The sequence below is a fragment of the Prionailurus bengalensis genome, chromosome C1, assembly GCF_016509475.1.
Source record: "Prionailurus bengalensis isolate Pbe53 chromosome C1, Fcat_Pben_1.1_paternal_pri, whole genome shotgun sequence".
In the NCBI taxonomy this organism is placed as follows: Eukaryota; Metazoa; Chordata; class Mammalia; order Carnivora; family Felidae; genus Prionailurus; species Prionailurus bengalensis.
Genome location: NC_057345.1, coordinates 129,664,500 through 129,688,492, shown reverse-complemented (window position 1 = coordinate 129,688,492; position 23,993 = coordinate 129,664,500). Strand labels below are relative to the sequence as shown.

Genomic DNA, 23,993 nt, shown 5'->3' with positions numbered 1-23,993 from the left:
AATTGAAAGATAATTTTAAATGTTAATCTTTTTACACTGGGGTTGAAACAGATTTATCTTAAACCATCCATGAGAACATTTTACATTTAAAGGCACTACATCTTATATGGCACTCAAAGTTAAGAAACCTTGAATTCGACCACATCACCTCTTCAGTCTCTTCCTTCCCTCCATTCTTTCTGTCATAAGCAGTGGTTACAACATGAACCCCACCCCCATGTGAAAAATGTGTATTTCTTACATCTTAAATGTACCTGGATCAAGGGGTTGAAGTGACCATCCTTTAAAAATATCATGTATTTTTGAATTCACAGGTCTGTTTTTCCCAGCAAGGTTTTTCACATCAGCTTTTTTATCCTCTGAGCCTGGTACTTTCATGCAGTAATCCAAGAAACCATTTGATCTCATTATCTCTGTGTAGCCCTTTTCACAGCCACAGACGCCACCCTATGGAATACAGAATAGTTTTACGGTTACACAGTGATGAAAAAGAATTTAAATGTTGGAATCACTTAATACGTGCATGATATGTTATGGCAGTTTGGGGTTTTTCAGCAACAGAGTTGCCAAAGAGATGAAAAGCCAAACAGTTCATCTTTCTGAATTCCAAAGTCAACCCTTGAATACAGCATCAGATTTTTCTGCAGGTTTACAACTCTTACGCCTCCCCTATAAGAAATCACAACAGACGGCATTGATTCCATCCTTTTTTCTCTCTCACAGAGATATTTGAGGCACACTTAATCAAATTATCTTCCACTCTTCCCCCAACTCTTTCAGATTCCTGCCCACTCACTCAAACCTGCTGCCCTTGATGCTGAGAAGTAAAGCAACACAGATTATGTACTTTGTGCTGTTTGATGTCTGTTGCTGCACCAGCTGCTGAATGCTGCTCGTCCCTTGTACCCTTGATCACTAACTAGTCTGAACTACCTTTCTGCTTGGAAGCTTGGTTCTGCACTCAAGGAGAGCAGCCTAAGTAGGGGAAAAAAAAAAAAAAGACTTCACCAGATGTCCCACATGCTTCCTTGTAGTAACCTGAGTGTCACAATACATCACATTCCTAGTCGGCACCATGTCAATGTGTTCTTCATATTTGTGAATTTCTGGTCATTTTCATACACAATAAATCTCTCCAAGATGCTGGCTATGATGAGACATAACGAACAAGGATTTTGTTCTGTCTCTAGGAGTGAAACTGAATAGAACAAGTTAAGCATAAAATTATGAATCTGTATGACTTTGCTGTTAAAGCTCCTCACCTGAAACTGTTGATATGGCATTATTTGAACAGGCCTCTAGCCTCACATAGCCACTCAGGTCTGGATGATTCAGAAGGATGGATATATTTGGGTCATCAATTGTTAACTGAACACATGATTTTAAGGAGCAATAGACACTCCAACTAAAGAGGGCACCTCAATCTTGAACAAAAGGCCAAGATCAGAAAAGTATGGTAGAATTAATCACTGCCCATTGTTTAGTGAACAGGCAGCATTCTTATCATAATGACAATTATTACAACATTTCGTTTGAAGATATTACATGGTGTTCAATGGAGAGAACTAGTTATGACAATTGAGGTAATCTCAATTAGTCTAAGTAAAAAGTTGTAACCAATCACATATGCCAAAGGTTCAATGTAAAAGGTATTTGTTTTATTAAAGAGGGTATCCAGATAGTTGGTGGAAAGCCACAGCTTCTATTTTGCAAATCTCATTAGCATATGAAGTTGTTGCTGACCCCTTTTCTCCTCTGTAAGCGTAGGTATTTGCTTTTTTGTGGTAAAGAATTAACCTACTTTAAAAGTAAAAGATCCATAAAATAGGATTGAGTGCTTGAATTATTTTTAACCAGATCATTTTTGGGAGAGAACACATAATAAGAAAACTATTTCTTTAGGGAACATGACATAACTTTATATATGCACTGCACACTGTGAGTGCCATTGATCAGAAAACAGAATACATTGCACATTTTGCATTAATTCCTGAGGAGTAAGTGGGAGAAGAAGAGAGGGAAAGATTTCTGCTTTAAAAAAAAGTGTGCAGGTGCACATACATTCTTCATAGGCAAACATTCAACTTTTACTAAATAATTAGCAAATATAAACATTTATATCCTTCAAAATAGTTTGGCTAGATGAAAGTTTAAGAAATAAAGAATAAATCCACGAAGAACATTTATCAGTAAGCAGAGATAATATAAACTAGACATCTGAAAGGTAGATTTGGCTATAGTCAGAGTTACAGAAAAAGACTGTTCTCCATAAGACATGGCTCTACAAAGAAAAATCCTTAATACCTGCATTTATTCCTGCAAACTCCTCTAGATGGTACCGTGAGCACACGGAACTGCTGCTGGGGCTGGAGCCCCCTGGAAAACACCCAATAGCATATGCATAAGACAGCAATTAACTGTAGAAGGCTCCCGCACCGGACTCACCTGGGTACAGTAGGAGAAAGGTTTCCTGCAGGCTGGATTACACTGCCGAATGGCAGAGGGACGGGCCTGAGGGGAGCAGCCTCCTACAAAAAAACAAAAAACCCACCATCACTTGTGGACTTTGCTATGGTAAACATTAATTTTTTTTTTCCTCTTTCCTCTCTGGCAATGGCCACACTATAACAGTATTTTTTTTTTATATCCATTTGCTTGACATATGGTCCAGCCGTATTTTATAGATTACTCCAGGAAGCATTGTTCAAGAGGGGAGGCTCTGCTAACAAGATGGTCACAGTAGTTTTTACACCTGCTCATTGGCATTGTCATTCTATCATACAGCTCTGCTTGAGGGTAACATCTGCGTGCAGGGATCAGGAAAAGAACTGATGAAATTTCAATGTAAGTTCTGGAGCAGAAAATAGATCTGCTCAAAGACTCATTCTATGTATATTTTTCTCCTGCTCCTGAATACCCTAACTAGGGAATAAGCCAACTGGCAACAACCAAATGTGAAAAGAATGCCACTGATGGATTCATGGACGACAATAGCAAACACTTTGGTAACAGTTTTAAATGTATCTCAACTGGAACACACACACACGATCATAAAAATGAAGCTTTACACATTTTTAAAAGCAAATGTATAAGCTCCAGGAGAGGCAGTCATACATATGACACAGTACTTACAGGTGTTCATTAAATATTTTTGAGTAAATGGATGGAATAATGTCCCTACAATCTGAAAATCATTTACATATTAGTCATGCCTTTCTGGATTCAAGGTACTAAGCTAAGAATTTGACATATTATGAGGGCAGTATTTAAATTGTATTTATATAATACTGGTTTCATTTAGAGATTCTAGATTTTGCTTGTCACCCAATTATAGTTTATGAATGGGTAGCTGGCGAAAAGCTTTCAGCCAAAGGTGGTATAGAAAACAGATCTATGTTTTCCCTGGGAATGATGTGGCTACATTCCCACTGTTACTGTTCCCACAGGGGGGAAAAAACCCAAAACCAAAAAAATTCTACAATCCAGAATTAGTACCTATGGGTGAAATGGATAATCTGGGCATTAGTGGCAATAACCACATGGACCTATTGCTACCAATAGTGGTTGGAGGACTGTTTACATTCTTTAAACCAGTGATCTCCAAAGAGTAGTGTCTGCACCCCAGGAGTATCAAATCTCTAGGGAATTGGGAAGAAAATTCAAGACTTTGTAGAGTTCATACAATGTTTAAAGTTAAAAAATATTAAGCTCTAATACTTAACAGCTGATACTCATAACCTGAGCTGCTCATTGGATGGCCCTATGTTGTCCACCATGCACCAAATACTAGGTGCAGAGAATTTGATAGTGTAACCCTCACCAGTTAACTCTCAGCATGCTGCAGAGGATGCTACTTTCTGTGTTCCTGGTTAAGTAGATTTACAGTGTATTTAGTTTCAACAATAACTTACAGAATGGGAAAGTAGCTTAAAATTATTGTAGGTATAAGCAATGGGTTAAAGGGACTACACAATGCCAAAATAGGCAAATAGGACAAAGGCAGAGGTGATGATTCTTCAATTCCTACAGAAGAACAGAACTTCTCTCACTGGTTCAATAAGCTCTGTCAGCCACAGGAGCAGTAAAAACAATGACAATTTTCTCTGATAAGCCATTAAAAAAACTCAAAATTGAGATTGTTTGTACATTCAAATGATATCCACTGTCATGAATGAGGAAGCCTTTTCTCAGTCTATATTTAGATATTAAATAATAATGACTAGCAAAATATCCCAAACCAAGTTTCTAGTGCGTGACACGGAGATCTATAACCTAGAGCAAAAAGTTTTTGCACCATTAACAAATATATTTTATCTTTATCCACCCTTTTAATTTCAACTTTTGTATGTGTTTCATAAAATGTTAGGATAGCAGTGCAAGAATAGGATATGTTGAGAGATGTCCTCAAAAACTTTTTACTGAGAAGATAACATGATTTAAAACTTTACAGACCAGTGTTTTAAACCCTTTTTTAGCCTTTGTCTCAGAACATGCTATTTAAGGAAATTTTATAGTGTGCCTTGTCATATATATTATTGGTCTTCAAATAGAATTGTTTGCATTCTAAGATGCAAAGTTTTATTACTCAGCCATAAGAATGAGATCTGGTCATTTGCAACCACATGGACAGACCTGGAGGGTATTATGCTAAGTGAAATAAGCCAGACAGGAAAAGACAAATACCCTCTTATTTCACTTTATATAAAATCTAAAAAACAAATGAACAAACAACAACAATAAAGAAAGAACCAGACTTATAAATACAGAGAACAAACTGGTAGTTGCCAAAGGTCAAGGAGGGGGACCGTGTTGGGTGAAATGGGTGAAGGGGATTAAGTAGTACAAATTTCTAGTTATAAAATAAGTCACGGGGAAGCAAAATGCAGCATAGGGAATGTAGTCAATAATATCATAATATTCTTATGGTGGGCATTTCGTAATGTATATAATTGTTGGGTCACTATGTTGTACACCCAAAGTTAATTTAACATTATATGCCAAGTATATATACCTCAACTCAAAATTTAAAACAAAATAAGGTTTCATGACAATTTGCTATGAAGATCATCAAAGGTCAACTGCCCAGTCTTCTCTTGCTTATAATGTGTAAGCTAATTCTTCTCACAAACACCAACACTCAGATCTTTTTGAAGTGCCCACACAAATCTTAGGCAGGAATACCTGTGACATTAATGCCATCTGAACGTTGGCACCATACAGTTCGTTCATTATTGTTCCAAAGACTTGCTTTCCATGTGTAGTGATAACATTTGCCTCCTGCAAGTAAATATGATAACAGCGGTTCTATTACACCTCACATACAAATAGAACAAGTGTTGCTCAATCAAGGCTGAGAACTGAAAAGTGCTCTTGGTACCTGTACAAGGGCGTGTTTCTAGAACCTGCTGGGGGCAGCTGTCTTGGTTCTCAAAAGACTGAACTATAAATGTCCTTGACCTAGATTGGCGGCCCATTGTCTCAAAGCTTCTTCCATTGATGCAGGTTAATTCACACGTGCTCCACTCTGACCATTCCGCTAAGTGGCAGTCTCCTGGATGATTGTGCAGTACAGAGCAAGGAAAATAACATGAACACTGGCACTTGGAAACATGGACAGGGTTCACAGTGAGATTTGTGGTGATGGCACAGTGATACAGGCAGGTTCTAGGTACTATACATTCCACCTTGACCGATTTCCCACTTAGAATACACTGAGAATAATAATTTATGGTTTAATCTAGTTTAGCAAGAAAGTACTGAAAACTAGATTACTATGATTTGAAATGAAGTAGTGGCAGTTTTATGTAGATAACACTATATGTCTTCTAGTGATAATAAACTTTTTAAAAGGGAGATGTAAAGATGATAGTAATTCAGTTTTCAAGGAGCAGCATTAACATTATAAAATAGACATCCACAGAAACTATATAAAGGTAACAATTTGGTCTCTGAAGTGGAGTATTTTTGAGTCTAAAGAATATATAATAATCTAAACATACACATTTGTAAGTATATATATGTACATGTGCATGTATTTACATGTGTGGATATATTCAGGCACCTTAAACTTATGCCATAAAAGCTAGGTTGGTTATTAAGATTAAAATCAACTCATGCATATTATGTATCTAACAACGACCTTCACATTTTTAGAATGCTTTTATGAATCTATAGCATTACTTGCTCCTACCACCCCACCATTCATGGGGTCATCAAAGATCCAGTCAGCATGTTTTGAGTGATGGCCAATGCTGTCAGGTTAGGCATTATTAACACATTTTCTAGATGTAGCAAACTTAGGTTCAAAGCACTAGACTCTATGTCTCTGGTAAACACCAGTGATGTGACAAAGATTTTAACTTAGTTCTTAAATTTCCAACTCCAGTGCTTTTTTGCCCCTTACCTACTCTGCCTCCATTGAAGCTGTAAGGATATTATAAAGTGATAACTTTATTGCATTTTTATTGTGGCTAATAGGGAATTTCAACTTTAATTAGACGTTCTCCAAAAAAAAAAAAAAAAAAAAAATTAAAATCACCAGGGAAGTCCCTCCCAATCATTTAAAATCGCATACCTGGGCAAGGCACAGAACATGGCTGTTTCAGGATGGTGTCTTGAAAGGGCATTTCTCCACACAGTGCCTCGTCCACACTTACAGCTGAGTGAGAGACTGAACCATTGTGGACCACACAGGAAAAGCTGCGGATCTGGACTCCTTCCCCACAGTCTCCACCCTAAGAAAGGAAAGGATGCTGTTACAATTACCCAATTAGCATCTCACAGTATTTTTGGCTCCTGCCACCTCTTGCCCAAGAAAATCCACAGCTTCCTCCTCTTGGGAGTTATCTTTCAATTGTTGACAATAAAGTATCACTAAGTAATCCTCCTAGAGCTGAAAGAGAAGCTAAAGTAGAAATGCAAATTTATTCCATGGAATGTATGTACTCAGACTCTGATGATTCATTTTGGAACTCAGCCAGGATTGAAAAAGAAAAAAAAAAACATACAAAATTTGTCTAGGTGTATGTATTAAAATAACCTAATCCATAATCACTCCCCAAGAGAGTATGTACAGCCATAGGGCATACATTTCTCTTTTACTTTGCTGGTTTTCCTTTTGTAGGGAATTCAGTACTTTCTCATATGGATTAGGTTGGAGTTCTCAATAAAACACCGATTTTCTCTCTTGCCACATGAAGTTGTTTTCCCAGCATGCCTTCTGTGTTAAATAATGTTCTTTGAAGATATTTAATACAAGTCACACTCAGATTTTTTGGGCAATTAGAAAAATTTGTGCAATGTCTCACAGAAACAGAAGCTTAGAACTAGAAAGCTCTTTGTGGTTATTTTACCTAACCATCTGCCTGATGAAAAGTTTCCTACTATAACATTTTTGGCAGATACACATCAGTATTTTCACCTCAGTTTTTGTCAAGTGCTCATACTTCAAAAGGAAGTCCACTGGATATTTGGATAACTCTAGACAGTAGCTCTGTTTTTCCATAAATAGCTTAGAAAACAAAGCCTAAGGCAAAGCTTCTATGCTAAGGAGGTGAGATCCTAGGATGGCAGAGTGAGAGTAAAGAACTAGAGCAGGAACAGAGGGAAAGCAAATAAAAGGTAGTATGTTACCAAGCTGGCCTCAACTTCACAAGTAAACACAGCTGGTTTCTTGGTCACCCATATCTTCCAAACAGGCCATGTGGTAACATGCCTGTATACCATCCAAGATGGGGGAGGGAAGCAATCCCAGGCAGTATTAACTCCCCTAAACTTCCAAGGTGTGTTGCTCAATTTCCAAAAAATCCAGAAGTCAGTGTACGAGCTGGAGTTTTCATAACTCCTGCTCATGTGGTGGGAGAGATGGAGAGAGAAAAAGCTAGAGAGAGAGCTCCCACCTCTGCACCTCTGTTACTGCAGTCAGGGATACCACATGCTATAATCCACTAACCCGTTATTAGGTGACAATGTGAAAACTGCTTTGCACTGGGAAACTGGGGTTCTTGTTCTTTTTATGCCCTGCCCCCTGCAGGAGCCAGAAACGGCCTTTCTTAGGCTTTGGAGCTTTTGTGGATTTTTGTGGCAGAAGCAAAGCAGGATGAGGTGGTCAGCTAAAGTAGTCATGACAGCGTGCCAGGGCATGGAACGGGTCTGGGGACTGGAAGGCCAGCTGAGAACCGATCAGGTCAAGGCCCTGTGGCAGCAACTGCTGAATGCCAAGGGCAGGTCGTGGACAGACTGCTAGAGGTACACGATGTTACAGAGTGGCTGTTGAGAAAAATTCTTGACATAACAAGAAAATTATGATTTAAAGACATACTGTCAAGAAAGAAAAGGTACAACTTAGGGGAGGTCCAAGTTGTAGCCATTTAAAGCTTAAAAACCTGAATAGGCACATAAATTGGGGAGTATCCCCTTTGCTTCTAGAGATTTTTTCACAAGGATTAACAATTGTTTAAGATGGCAATTCACACAACTGATTTATCAATACTTCATAATTGCTATAATAATTTTTGTGGCTATTGTGAAGCTTTCAAATAAATGCACCCTAATTTTGACCTGAGTGCATTTTTTGGGAGATAAGCAGAGGTTCAAAGTCCAGACACAGTAGATTCATTTAAGGCAAATCCTCTAATAAGTGTTTACTCTCTAAAGTGGAAAATAACTAGTGTAAGTTGAATTTCTTTTTGGGGAGAGGGTTCTCTTTTATAAGTTATCATCTGGATGATGGATCCATTGCAGAATTGTCTAAGCTGTATGTTTTGCTATAGAGTACTTGGAAAGAAGATTCTGAAGACTTGGCAGTGTATGAAATTTGCCTTCTGAAACCTCAGGTAACAGAAGATGCAGTTGATTAGAGTTTTGTTTGACATTCCAGGAGATGGGAGTGTGAAGAAGTGACAGGAAACAAGTCTACATCAGGGATCCCTTTAAAAACCAAGACAAACAAGAATGTGTTCCTAGTATGTACCCATATTCAACCTTAATCTCCTATATCTTTGACAGCAGCCGTAAGATGAAGAGAAATCAGCATTAGAATGATAATTTCATTCATAAGGCAAGCATTCACTCACTGTCATTCATGAAGCTTTCCACACTAAGGGACTGAAAGTAGACCCAGGCTTCTTTGAGCAAGAATATCAACAAGTGAGGATTCTCTCGCTGACTCTCCACTGTCTGCATCATTGATGGATGTTTTGTATACTCTCCAGATGTGGAGAGGCAGATGGTGATAATAATCATAATCATAGTCTTAATCAAAATTATAATAGCAACTACAATTTATTGAGCTCTTAATTTACGTCAGGTACCAAGGTATGCACTGTATATAAACTCTCTAATTCCTACCAAAAGCTCCCAGAAAAAAACAGGTACTATTTCTACTCTCCTGATAGAGGTAAGAAAAACAGACTTGGAGAGTTTACAGATTTGGCAGAAATGGCAGAGTTAGGAACTGGCAGAACCTTGGCCAACATTAAGCCTGTTAGACTCTGGGAGTCTGAGCCCGTACAACAGATTCATGAACATATGTGTGGATACATGTTATCAACTGAGGAATTTGGATAGAAAGAGCTAGACAACACTAAAAAATAAAATAAAAGCGAAGCCTAAGGATAAACACTTCCTTTTGCTAATCTCTTTCTATGTTAGTGGCATTTTGCTACATCCACTGTGCCCTGTTGTAGCTTCTCTGATGGTTTGATCCATTGGATGGCAGTCAGCCACTTGGACATCACCACCACCCTCAGTGAATGAGCACCCAACCTGTTATTTGGCAGGTAAGGGTAGCCAGGACAAGGAGAAGTGCAGCTGTGAGAGACGTGATCTGCCTTTGTGTGCAGAGGCCCACATGTATTTTAATCAGTAATTCCAAACTCTGTTTACATATACATTTAAGAAAAGGCAACCCGCTAAAGAGATACTGAATTATCTGTCTCACAAAGAGTTCACAAGCTTCAGAAAAAGCAGAAATGCAGCTTGAACTCAGGCAAAATTCAACTCATATCATCATGATTCCCTTTCTTTTTTGCCTCCTCTCTTTGTGTGGCACCTTCTTTGTTCTCGTTTGCTTCAGAGTCACTTATTTTATCTACAGGGCAGGAAAATGCAGCAAGAGTACCCGGATACACAATCTTTGAACAGATCCAATACTATTCCAAATTCTTAGGGAAGAAAGCTGACTGGCCCTGTTCCGGTAAGGTGCCCACCCCAGAACAATTCACTACCTAGACTTGTTTTTTGAGAGTTTTGCCTGAATTAAGTTAAACTGCAGCATTTCCTCCTGACTGGAAGTGTCAGTGAACAAGAATAACCTTGTCTAGAAAATGGAAGCATCTCTAAAATTTCTGGATACTCCTGCTACTAGGGTCTCCAGGGTCTCCAAGCCTGGGTATCTCCAAAGGATGCTACAATCCCCAACCCTCACTGGCAATTCTACAGAAAATGTTCACAACTCGCCACTCTTGCTCCTGTGGTTCTGGCAAGAACTCAGTTATGTGAGAGCAAAATGAAACAGTACATTTGGCATTTCCCCCATAATATCCCCATGGGACAAGTCGGCAGACTTGCATATTAAAAAAAAGCTCTTTATACCTGAGGAGATCAAAAGGGAAGGTACAAAAAGAACAGTTAAGGTAGAGTAGTAGTTGTATGCCTGGCAAGACTTAGAGCATGGGGTTTTTCTCAGTCTTCTACCCTTCTTTCTCTCCCCCCTAACTTTTTTCTCTATTGCCCTGCAATGGGTTCCTGAATTCTTTGAGATTATTTTCTCTACTCTGTCAACAGTTATTACAATTATAAGGAAAACTACTCCTTCCATTTTTTATTGTGATTCCAAGCAGCATTTAAAAATTGCTTAAGATTTAGGAAAGAAGATTTTAGACTGGTAGGCAAAGTATTCAGATTCAGTAATGTTAGGTTACTATTGAATTAATGAGCATGATTATCTTATTTTCTGTAAAAAGGAGACTGAACAAATGTACCACACAATTTTGTTCCTCTGGGACTTATTAAAATACATGGGCATTTAACTTCTGCAAGATAGTAATGCTGCATGACAATGTCATCCTGACAGGAACACTAAACATCTCTATGAGAATACTCGGCAGATTTCTTAATGCTTAATCACAATTATTGCTACCTAATTAAAATGTGCTTTGGAATATGAACTGAAGGAAAAACTAGTAAAATAAGAGAATAAAAAAAATCAATGTGCTTTTTCTTACATTAGAAACCAGAGAGAAAATGCAGTAGGAGATCTTTGCTGATCCAGCAAAAGCTCTGGGTATGTGATATATGATGATGTTGCTAGGCATTTATATTTCAGGTCAATAAAAAAGTAATCATTGAGGAAAGTGTAGTAACCTTGGTTCGTGTAATAATGTTAAAATATAACTTTCATACACTTTTGATTTTCTGCCCATTTGCAAGATTTTGTCTAAGCCTAAAAGTACGTCTTTAAGAAATATAGTCCACAGCAAGCTGTGCCATAGCATCAGGCTTTTGCCTAATTAAATAATACTTTGATATTTTCAATAAGCCAAGAAGATAACATGGTATTTTTGAGAATGCCTAAGAGAATGAAAGTCCCATGACCCTTTTAGAATCAGTGACTAACGAATGGCTATTTTCCTAGTGACAACACTTGGCATGAGGTTAAGTCATTTGGTTGTATTTTTGCATGTGCTCTATTGCATAAAAGTACATTGTACAGGCCCCTGGTGCTGTGAAATTTATTCCATCAGCACACAGGTTGACCAGACAGATGCTTTAGGCATACTAAGAAGATTTCTTTAAGTATCATTACATGACCTACCTCCAATTTGCATGCAGCCCAGTTGCCGAGGACCCAGCTGTAGCAGGGCGTCACTGGGCAGGTTTTCTGCTGGGTAAGCTCTGTGGGGCATGGCCGTCCTTCTCCTTGAGTTGGCATAATGATAAATCGAGTCCGGCTCATTCGACCTAAAAGGATAAGGAAGGTGTTAGCTTTTTGTTTACAGGCTGGCTTAGAAAGGGAATTAAAAGACAGAATGTTGCCTTCCATACATAAGTCTTCATTAAAATATACTGAACTTTGTCATGTCTGGCTCTCAGTTTTTCTGCTATTTTAATTTAGGTTCCTATGGGCATGCAGGGTCTATAAAGTCTGCATAATGATTAAGGTTCTGTAGTTCTGTCTGCCTTCTACTTCTTTAGTTTTTCTAACTCCAAACTATATTGTTGCCCAAATAGACTGATCCTATAAACATTGGTGGAATGTTAATTAATTCAACAAATATTTATTAAGCTCCAGTATGATCCAGGAATCCTATGTGCCAGGGATACAGTGATGAAATTGATGTAGCTTCTGCCCTTTTAGACCTTGTACTTTAGGCCAAGATTAGAAATATTAAAAATAGAGTTGCATCTTTCTTGTTAGGTTCTAAATTAGCAGGTAGGGTAAAAATTTGCACACAACCCAAATTACCTTAGAAAATTCCTTAGGAAGGTGCCACCCCAAGATCTCCAGAGTATCTCTCAATTAATTCAACATGGATAATTTTCCTACAGTTTAGAGCCAAATTCTTTTTTAACTGAGTACAAGATTAAGTTGTTGGCTTGTGTCAAGGAGGCATGATGTTTGAAAAATATGTTCAAATACTGGTATTTCATTTCATAAAAAAATAAAATTGGTTAATGGGAACAGCCAAGAAAGAGCAGGGCTCCCATGTCATTTTAAGGCCACTTATAGGCATCAGGTCATAAGTCTGTTGAAGGGGAAGAGTGGACAGAATGTAAATGTCTGTGTTTTTCTCTTGCTCTTTCCCGGACTCACTCCTGTCCTTACTCTTCTTTGTTGATGAGGTACTATTGTGTGGATAGTTATCTGTGACTATGATGTCCTTCCACTGTTGTTATAAAGTTAACTGTGTAATTGTATTTGTGATAAACAACAACAACAACAACAAAACCCAGGGTTCTCTGAGAGCATGTTATGGGGATATATGCCAGTCTGGGAAGGAATCAGAGAACATTTCCATGAGCAGCTGACCTTTAAGTAGAAATCTGAAGGAGTCAGCCAGACAGGATATACAGAAAGTGTCTCATGCTGAAGAAAGGGCATGTGAAGAAGTCATGAGATGCAAAGTAGCAAAACCTGTCTGAAGAACTGACAGAAAGCCAAAGTGGCTGGAACAGGGGGAACCAGAAGAAGAATAGGTTAAGCCAATGCTATTAAGGCTATTTAAATGGGGTCTTTTAGTCAATGCCAAAGATTCTAGAATTATAGGTTAAGAAAAAAGGGAAAACTAGGGGGTGCCTGGGTGGCTCAGTCCATAGAGCATCTGACTGTGACTTCAGCTCAGGTCCTGAGAGCCATCCAGCTTCGGGCTTCATGCTAAGCTGCTTAAGATTTTCTCTCTCTCCTCCTCCACCCCTCCCTTTCTAAAATAATAATAATAATAATAATAATAATAATAATAATAATAAAATGGAAAGCAAGTGATGACTTCAACACAGAATTCACTTGAAAGCCCTGGGTAGGAATAATTCTCAGATGCCCTCAAGTTTGGGGACAAGTAAGAGTGACTCACCTTTCAGTGGACTAGACCTCTTACTGGCCACCAGAATATTATTGATTTTGTAATAAACCAATTTGGTCTGAGAAGACCTTTTGAAGAAAACTAGGAAGTTCTAATCACTGTATTCTCTATGCCTTCAGGCTTCGGCTTCTGTCCTTAACATGGTATTTCATACACATTAAGTACTAACTGAATATTTGTACAATTCATTTTCATAAATTATCTATGTGGTATCTGAAAATGTGTGATGATATGTCAACACAATTGTTGACCAGGTACCATATACAAGGCACTATTCTAAATACTTACATAGTGAAGAATCATAACAACCCTCAAGGAAAATTCCATTATTTCCCATATTGTGGATAAGGAGTTTCAGTCAGATGTCTAAGGTCAAAACTAGTAAGCTGCAGAACAGGATTCAAAACCAGGAAGTTTTGCTCCAGAGGTTACTGTATTAGCCCTGAGTTGAGAGAGCAAGGAGAACTACTTACCACTGCCTTTTATGCAAAAGATAAAAAGAACTTTGGATGACAGTAAACCTTGAGTCAACAATAACCTGTGCTTGGTGAATAACAGAATCCACCCATTCTTCTTGGGTGCTGAGTTCCTATGTAGAATGCATTTTTGAAATGATGTTCTACCCAGCATCACTCAAATCAAGTAATACCATTTGGACATCATTTGTATGAAATGTTGTCTCTACTTGGTGAATACATTTGGTATTTTACATTAATTCTTGCTTAAATACTCTTCAGTTTTATAATAATCTTTACGTGTATTCTCTTGACCTAAATGCCTACTACCCTAAATGTCATTATAATTCCATTCTGTTCTATAAATCGTTGTAAGAATAATAACAATGCAGTGTTGCCTTTATCACAGCTAAAGAGGCTCTATTTCATTTTAACCAAATAATTTCAAATTTGTTCTTGAATTGATGACATGCAGATGGCCGTTACTTTAGAATCGTTTCATTTATTTCTATTAAAGTGATATACCTTTTGCTGGGCATAGAGGTATGTGTGTGTGCAGGGGGACCTAAAGTATTCAACAGAAAAAAAAAATGATGCTATTACTTTCTGAAATAATCAAGTCTTAAAACCATTCATTGTAAGCACAGCCGTATGATTTCTCTGCCTTTTGTTATCCTAATGGGAAAATAATATTTTCAAACAGTGCCAGTTACTACCAAGAACATTTTAAAATCAAAGAGCATATAATAATCCTACATTTTGAAGTATACTGTCATGTTTAAATGGTGAGTATTAAAGTTCAATGAGAAAAAATATTGCTAATGAAAGCATGAGTGTGTAAAAGGTTTCTGTGGGTACTTGATATCTTTCATTAAGTTTCTTTTTTAAGTCAGGGATTTGGGTTGTATAAATTAAATAATCAGAGAAATTGCCCCTCAAATTAGGCACTCTTTCACACATCCTGAAGTTGTAAGTATTAAATTTAGCTACATGGAATACAGACGGTATCAACAAGGAGGCATGCCATCTGCAGTGGTGGTAGTCTAAACTTGCCTGGGATTCCAAACATCAGAATGGATGGAATATTCAATTAAGCAACATTTCTCAACACTGTTTGTTCCAAAATGAACCCTAAAATGAAACTCTTGAAGAAATGGTTTTGGTGATAGTGAATTTTCATGTGGGGGGGGGGGGAGTGAAAATGTGGCCAAATTAAAGATGTTTAAAGTTACGATGTGATATAGTATATAAGAGAAAGAGAATTTTAAAATAGTGGATGTGTGGTGAAAAGAAACCTGGAGTTGGCATCAAAAATCTCCAGTTGGAAACAGTTCTCTCAAATTAACAGCTTGTAAATGATGTGAGCGCATGGAAGTATTTTAACTCCTCTGAGCATGAATTTCCTCTTCTGTAAAATATACAAAAAGTCCTTATTATCTGAGGATAACTCATGCTGAGGAAAATGCCACTTAAAAATGCATCCATTTAAATAGGAATCAAATTATTTTTAATAAATAATAAAAGTCTAAATGGGACTTTTTCTGGAACTGAAAAGTATGCAATTAGTTTTATTTGATCTACTGTCAACTACCGTGTAGATGATGATGGCGACCCTGCAATCATTATGAGGACAAATGATAAATCAGCTACTGATACTTCTTATATAATGTGGTGATTACCCTATAAAAGGTGCATTGTTTCATGACTGGCTTTTGCAGTTTGATCATCGTAATCTTTGGCTTTCACCTCAATTTTCACCAATTTTCTCAAGAACTCCAGTTTATCTTTGGTGTACGGACTATTGCATTTTGTATCCCTTTGTTCTGGCTACATACTCTGTTTTCAGCTAGAGACTGACCAACGAATACTCTGATGCAGTGACACAACATGTATCAGTGGAGAAAGGTCATTGGTTGGAGGATGGCTTCATAAATAAATGGTCAGTTCGTTCATGAATATTTTGATGTTATAAAGGGACTGGCTTCCTTCAGAACTCACAATTATGCTGATTCAGGTGAAAAATACTGAGATGATGAAGATTCCTTAGAGTCACCTCATGTTGGTTATATCAATCAAAAAATATCATATAAGCCACCTTAACAATGTATCAAAAATAGAGTAGGTGGTTGTTGAAACTTCTTTTTTTAACCATTTGTTTTAACAACCCCTATTTCATATCCATTCCTAGAATTGGCCCTGGCTGCTTCTACCTGTATTCTATGGGGATTATGATATGAAATGCATATAACTATGAAACTCCTACTAATGATTCAGCCTGGTCCCAACTCACTAAACCCCTTCCACTCTAGCTTGGATTCCTTCTGCCCTCAGAGTAAGAGTGAAGGTCGCTACTGTGCATATCTTGATGCTTCAAATCTGAAAATGAGGCAATTTTCTTGGACACTCTGTTGCACTCCTCTTGTTTGGGTTTATGTTCTTAAATAGTATTAGACATGGGACTTGGAATCTATTTGGAACCTGAATTCAATAGTAACTATAGACAGGATGCTTCATGAGCAGTACCAAGGAGATGTAGAAATAGAAATGGACTCCCTATTCATCTACTCTTCAAGCTATAAAAGAGAGAAAAGCACTGCCTTATAAAATATGTTTTCAATTTAATAAAGACCCAAATGACAGTAGGGTAAGTTTGCTAGGAATTCTCTCTAAGCCTTTTCCTCTCCTCCCTTGAGGAATTTTGGGAACTCATTAAGAGCAACAGTGAGATTGGGCCTACACTTAAATTGGCAATAATTACTTGCAACAAAGGAAAATGAATTACATGGTAAGAACTCCAGAAAAAAGCAAACAGGGAGGCATATGAGTTGTAACACACACATGTGCACGCGTGCACACACACACGCAGAGGCCTATATTGGAATCTACATATAGATTTAAAGCATATGAGACCAGATTACACTCCCATTGAACTCAGCAGTCTTCAGACTTTACTCTGAGGCTCCACTGACAAAGTGGATGTGGAAAATTAAAGCAGTAAAAAGCTCTCAAAACTATTCAAATATTTCTCAATTTCTATATTCATAAAAGGAAATGTAGTCAAATGCAATGGTTCTCTGACCATACTTTCAGATACGAGGAGTCAGCCACCATGTACCTTTACAGTGGCATGCTTTAAACAACAGTTCTTCTGTGTCCCTGATACATAGTCATTGGATTAACTGAAAATTATGGTTTTGATAGCAGCTCTGGACAGTTTGAATATGACCCAGACAAACAGTGCAAAGTATGTATGTAGGGGAAAGTAGAAAAGGAAATATAAGAATAATAGCGCAATAAAGAACATACCTATTTAACCTTAAATAGTTCATTAGAGTATATGAGCAATTCATATGAACATGCCCATAAACCCTGATGCACTGTAGATGTGTAAATACAGTATTAGTGGTAAAGTCACTTTGTGCATATGCCATGTTATTTGAATATTAAGAGTGGTTTGATTTCCACCATGGAATTATTTCTTTTGAATAGGATTTGACTTTTCAAGGCATATGCACAATTGTTGGCAAGGTTGGTCTTCCAGAGCTGACAAGTAACTACAAGGGTCTGACCATGGATGGGGCTCAATGTCGCCAGTCTCAAGTTGATGGTCATCCTTTCTGATATGCACCCAACAATTAGGGTACTGAGTACAATGTTTCCATTTTTAAGTATTTCCTCCTATGGATTTATTCTTAAGGTTTTGGTGCCTGCTACCTAAGGTTAGTAGTGGCTAATTCTAGCAGATGACAAAATAAATGAAAAAGAAGAAAGGGGATACCAAAAAACCTCATTAACAGCTGGTCATGCCAATCTATTAATAGTAATCACGTATGTCTCTGGCTAAGATAATTTATTGTATAACACCTTCTGTCATTACAAAAGTATGCTTTATTATGGAGGGAGGGACTAAATTACATAAGTGAATACAATCTTCTTTGATACAGAGATGATATAGAATATTCTTCCTTCATTCTTCTCCCTTATTCTGCTTGCTTTGCTCCCATTGCCCTGAGAACACCTGTTCTCCCCACTACCCTCAAATGAATCACTTCAACAAGAATCCCGATCTCAGACTCTGTTTCAGACACAATTATTAATACTCTCAGTTCATAAGCTGAAGCTCGGAGAAGTTATATATATACAAAACTTTTTTTTTTTCTTCAAAATCACGCAGCTAGCAGGATTGGAACAAAGGTCTATTTTATTCCAAAAGCATGTGCTTTCCCAGGATCTCATCTGGTCCAAATCAGGTGTCAGATGCTACAGTGTAATTGTTAGGACACTTAGACAAGTCTGAGATGTGTACTTAGGCCTACCCTCTACAATAAATGTGCTACCTGCGTTCATACATTTCATATTTTCCTTTAGTGAAAAGTAATTAAAATTATAGTATTAACACCTTCCACTCTGATAGCTCTTTATTTGCTTTTGAGTACTTGTCACTAAATTTCTGAAAGCAGTGGAAACTTACCACATTGTCTAAAATGTTCAGTTGATTTCATAGGGCTCTTTATACTGCCATCTACTACTTCTCTTAACAAATATCACTTAGAGGCATATGGTTGGCTCATTTGGTAATGCATATGATTCCTGATGTCAGGGATGTGAGTTCAAGCCCCACAGGTGGTGTGAAGTTTACTTAAAAAGTTAAAAAAAATATTGCTTAGATTTTTTTATCCAAATTTAAGTGTAAATATTGTTTTAAATATACACTCTGGTGGACATGGATTTGGGGTCAAGGTTCTTTATTTTTAAAAATTTTTTTAATGTTTACTTACTTTTGAGACAGACAGAGACAGAGAGCAGAAGAGGAGCAGAGAGACAGGGAGACACAGAATCCAAAGCAGGCTCCAGGCTCTGAGCTGTGAGCATAGAGCCTGACGTGGGGCTCAAACTCACAAGCTGTGAAATCATGATCTGAGCTGAAGCTGGATGCTTAACCAACTGGGCCACCCAGGCACCCAAAGGATCAGTGTTATTTTCTAATATAACAACATGAGTAAAAATGTTGGTCCCCATCTGAAACTTAAAGACTGATCTTCGGCCTATGTTTGGCATTGTTATAAATGGAAGATAAACAGTTCTGCATTCAGAGCTATGGTGCAAGGGTTTCCCCTACAGAGGGATTGCTTGGCCTATCTGGAAATTGCTTCAGGCACCCATGTACCTGTCATCCTAGAGAACGCTCAACTTAGGTAAGATAAAGATTCCAGAAGATTTTCACAGTAAAGCAGACTAGTCCAAGCCATGACCATCTATCTGGGAGTGAGGTATGCTAAGCCAGAACCACAGGTTTAGAGATCAAGAGAAGACCATGGTATCATGGTCTTGCAGTAGGCTTTCCAAGAATAGAAGATTAGGCACCTTTGGTATTGCTTGGCAATAAAGAGCTCCAGACTTCTCTGTTAATGCGTTCTAGCCATCTATCTTTAGTTCTACTCTCAATAATCACATTTCAGTCCCATTAAAAGCTAACAAAATTTGATGGACCACTGTAAGAACTTACATACGGCAGAAATACCCCAATAAGAAGTTCCCCATGTGACACAAGAAGAGAAGGGCAGAGAGAGTGATTTTAGCCATCCTGCAGCTACTCTGTCTGTTAGAGTCACACATTTCCTGTCAGTAATATTAGCTCCCTGCAGCTATATTCCAATTAGCCAAACCAGATAATATGCAACAATGTTGGTTATGAAACCAGTAAATATTTACGAGGCTGAAAATTCAGAGGGACTTCTTAAAGCCCTTACTGCCCCTTTGTGTTCTTTAAAATTTTTTTTAATGTTCATTTATTTTTGAGAGACAGAGAGACAGAGCATGAGCAGGGGAGACACAGAATCCGAAGCAGGCTTCAGGTTCTCAGCTGTCAGCACAGAACCCAACGTGTGGCTCAAACCCGCAGACTGTGAGATCATGACCTGAGCCAAAGTCAGACGCTTAAGCAACTGAGCCACCCAGGCGCCCCTGCCCTTCGTGTTCTAATCTGAGATCCATTTCCTCTGCTTATTTTTAAATATATGTATATATTAGGAGAATTTTTATAAACTGATATAGCACCCAACACAGGGCCATATACACAACGTGAACATTTACAAGTACGGTGTCAGGGGCAAAGGGGCAAAATGGGGCTTTGGAGACACCTGAACATGGGTTCAAATCTTTCCTCCATAACAAGCTGCATGACCTTGAGCAGATTATTTAACTGCTTATCACCTCACCTGTAAAGTTATACCTGTCCTTTATAGTACTGTTGTAAAAGTTACGAAAACACTCCTGGCTCCAGTAATTGTCCCACTGAATAATACATGTTAAAAATGAAATGTTCTAATATTTCATCCATTTACAGATAAATAGTATGAGTTATGCAAAGACTAGTTCAAAGTCCTCTGACTTGCCATTAGAAGACCCAACTTGAAAACCTAGATCTTCTGGTTTCTTGTCTGGTCTTTGGTTTTCCCCATTCTATAATTTTATAATTTAGCTTATTATTCTCTTGTCATAGGAACTAATTGATATAATTTTCAATTGTTATAGCAATTGGACTGTGTCTGCTCAAGGATACCACACTGATCACATATTATACAGATACTAAAAATGAAGGTTACCAGCTTACCTTTGCTTAAAAGAAAAAAAAATGCTGGAAATCACAAAGTTGTGGTACTTTGGAGTTAACAAAAAATTATTATTTTTTCATTATAGGGAAGAGTTGACAGAAAAAATATATGCCATTTGGGAGATATGAAGTCAGGCTGGATTACATAAAATAGAAAATATAAACTCATATACATTGAATTAAAAATATGAAATAGGAAAAAGTCAGTTTGAGATTAATAATACTCTTAGAATGTTATCGGTTAAATAATAAATAATTCATGAAATGCTAAATTTAGGGAGTTCTACATTCCACTGAACTGATGAAAATTCAACAAAGAACATGACTAATCCAAATATTAAGCTATTCTATTACAAGCTTTGATCTTTGAAATCTACCTAAAAAGATCCCTTAGTGGAAGCTTAGAATCAGTCTCTGTCTAAGGTGAAATAAATTGGATTCGAACTGTTCTGACCTTGAAATCTTTAACACAATTAGAAAGTATATGCCAAGCATCAGGTGTACATTAAAGAGGTAATCTAGACACTTGGAAAAGAGAGAAAGAGCTCATTTGAAAATCTCTCCCCAGATCAATGTAGTTCTGCCGGTTTGACAGTGAAGTGTGGCTCACAGGGAAGCATCTAGGACATCTAGCACACCAGCATTTGCCTGGCAGCCAGCGAATTCAGAAACTGAGACAACTGTGTGAACTTCTGATAAAGCAGTCAGCCGAGAGCCACAGGTGCTGGAGTCAGACTCCCATGCAACTTGCTTGCCCACTTTAATGTGACTAAATAAACTATCTCCTCTCATGACTTGTGCCCCATTGCCACCACCAGTTGGAAAAAAGGAAAGAGGCTAACAAAAGACAGCTACTGGTGTGCTGTCTCAGAAGAGACAAGGCACAGATGCTTTTCAATGATAGTTTCCAACCTCTTCAGCTCCAGAAGAGCTTATTGCTCTTAGGCTGTGCTGTGCGAGGATCAAGGCATGATCTAAATACACGATTCTCTCATTTTGGAAACACTTACTCTCTGCTTGTGGCAGGGGTGGGTGATGATCAGGGAACAGTGGTGCCCTAAGTGGAATCAGGGAGAAGTTTGGGGGCTGAGGGGTATAATGCAACCACAAAGGCAGTCTCAGCACCATCCTGAGGGTGGGTGCTTAAAAATTCAAGGGCCATGTATCCTAGTCTTTGTACTGTTCAATTTATTTTTTTATTTTTTTAAGATTGAAATCAGGCACAAATTAGAAAAATGCTTATTTTTAGGTTTTTGTTTGTGGGTCCTGACATCGAGGCTAGAATATAACAGGTAGTCAAAAAATGCTTGTGAAATTGAAGAACAGCCTACTAAAGAAAATACCAGTTATAAGAGCTATGGCACCTTGTCATTTAATTTTGACATAGATATTGGCTCTTCAGTGGCCTTTCTTCCCTCATCCCTCACTCCCTTGCAAAACACTTGTTCTACTTATTCTCCATCACATGATCTGTTTTGATTTCATCATTGGTTTCATCCTAACCATCTGTTATTTTTGTGTTTATTTCCTTGTTTACTTGCTGTGTGTCTTGTTATCACCATCCAATTTTTCACTGGATTCAGTGGGACTTTGAATGTCAGGGGTCTTTGCCTGGGATCTTATGTGTCCCATACACAGTGTAGCTTCAGCTTTTGGGAGAATGCCTGAAGCTCAGAAAGCATCCAGTGAGTATATACGTAAATCATAGGAATACACTTCTACAGTCCTGCCTTCAAGAACAGACATCTAAATAGCATGGTCACCATATAATTTATTTTTCACATTGTCACTGTTGACAATGAAAGAGGATGCTGTTAAGTGCCAGGATAATAGGTATAAACTTTACAAATCCTTGTTGAATACATAAAGGAACAATGGAATACATTCATATTTAGATCACTGGAGGGTTTGACAGATATCAGGATTATGGAATAATTTTTTTAAAGGTATTATTACATCTGACAATTCAGGAGATCAAGACATCTAAAGGTCAAGAAAGGATTTCCAAGAAGTCATGCTAATGGAGTTTTAGAAACTACCTAGTGGTGATTTGTAACCAGTGCTATATTGAATATCAACGGATACTATTTAGATGACTTCCAAGTGCTTTATGCAAGTTGATTTCTCCCAAGTAGTTAACATTCCTTCCCTAATCCCACTGGTACCTTAGTTCAGACAATTACTTCCTTAGGAAACCTTTGATTGTTTCTCTTTGTTTATTATTCTCTGGCTTAGAAAAGGTGAATTTAAGTTCAAACTCTAATAGCCTAGAATTCTCCAATAGTGGGATTCAGATTTGGAAATGTTTTTTTCATTTGTTTGTTTTTGTCTTCCTAATAGACAACCAGGGTCTGGGGAGTCCACAGCACTAACAGAACTTGAAAAATTAAAGTAATACTTTAATGCTAAACTTACAAATAGGGGTCTTATTTGTCAAGGTAGTATATTAGCACGACACGGAGATCTGTCATGTTTCACTGACTTGGTACAGTGGCAGAATTAGGACTGCCAGGCAAAAATAATAATGATCTGATTCCTTTGCATTGAATACATTCTAAGGTAATGTACCTAAGACATATGCATTTAGTTAGAGGGCCAGGAAACCAGCCACTGGCAGGGGTTGGCTGCCTTTGGGCTTGTGATCCAGTCTGCAGGCTCTTCCACTTCCAGGTTCTTCTATGATCCAGAGCCACCTGGGCAATGACAGATATTAACTGAAATTCCTCCGATGTGCCACCTATTGTGCTCATAGGAACTGAGGGGATTCACACATGAAGAACCGAAACGGTGTTTGGCCCCTCAGACGTGCAGACATTGCAAGTGATTTGACGCATGCAAGTTAAGAGTAGTAGGAGGCAGCAGTGCAGTGATGGTAAGATGCTCCACACTCAGGGATGTGACTGAAATATACTGTATTAGAGCATAGAGAGCCTATGCACCAGTGGAGGGTGATGGGACTAGAGAGGCAGGCACAGGTGAGATCCCACAGGTCTTTGTGGACCATGCTTGCAATATTTATAGCTGTAGAATAACCAGTGTTTATAGCTGTAGAATAACCAGGCTGAGTCACTGCTGGACAGAGGAGCAACAAGTTGTTCTGACTAAATACATCATTAATGTGAAAAACATCTCTCATTTGTATGTCTTCAGCAAACTCATCAACATACAATATTACCTATTTGCTTGTTTACTGTCTCTTGTCGCTCAGTTGCATTGTAAACTCCATGAGAAGAGGGCAAGTATCTACCTCCCCCCAGTGCTGCAATCCCCAGCACAGTGAACCCAAACTGGCACATGGGTATTTGTTTAATGAATAAATTACTCTTAAGTCAATAGGAAAACAAT

At 38.0% G+C, this 23,993-nt stretch overlaps 1 protein-coding gene across 1 annotated transcript in view; it reads right to left on the bottom strand.

The window, feature by feature from the left end:
• The window catches only part of THSD7B (thrombospondin type 1 domain containing 7B), a 627,465-nt gene that overhangs the window by 12,267 nt on the left and 591,205 nt on the right, over positions 1 to 23,993 (bottom strand). Inside the window, exons 21-26 of the mRNA XM_043573363.1 lie at positions 11,816 to 11,961; positions 6,575 to 6,734; positions 5,378 to 5,551; positions 5,182 to 5,277; positions 2,446 to 2,528; positions 255 to 447 (exon numbers count right to left, since the gene is read on the bottom strand). Coding sequence (XP_043429298.1) covers positions 255 to 447; positions 2,446 to 2,528; positions 5,182 to 5,277; positions 5,378 to 5,551; positions 6,575 to 6,734; positions 11,816 to 11,961 — 852 coding nt within the window. The remainder of the gene's footprint in view (positions 1 to 254; positions 448 to 2,445; positions 2,529 to 5,181; positions 5,278 to 5,377; positions 5,552 to 6,574; positions 6,735 to 11,815; positions 11,962 to 23,993) is intronic.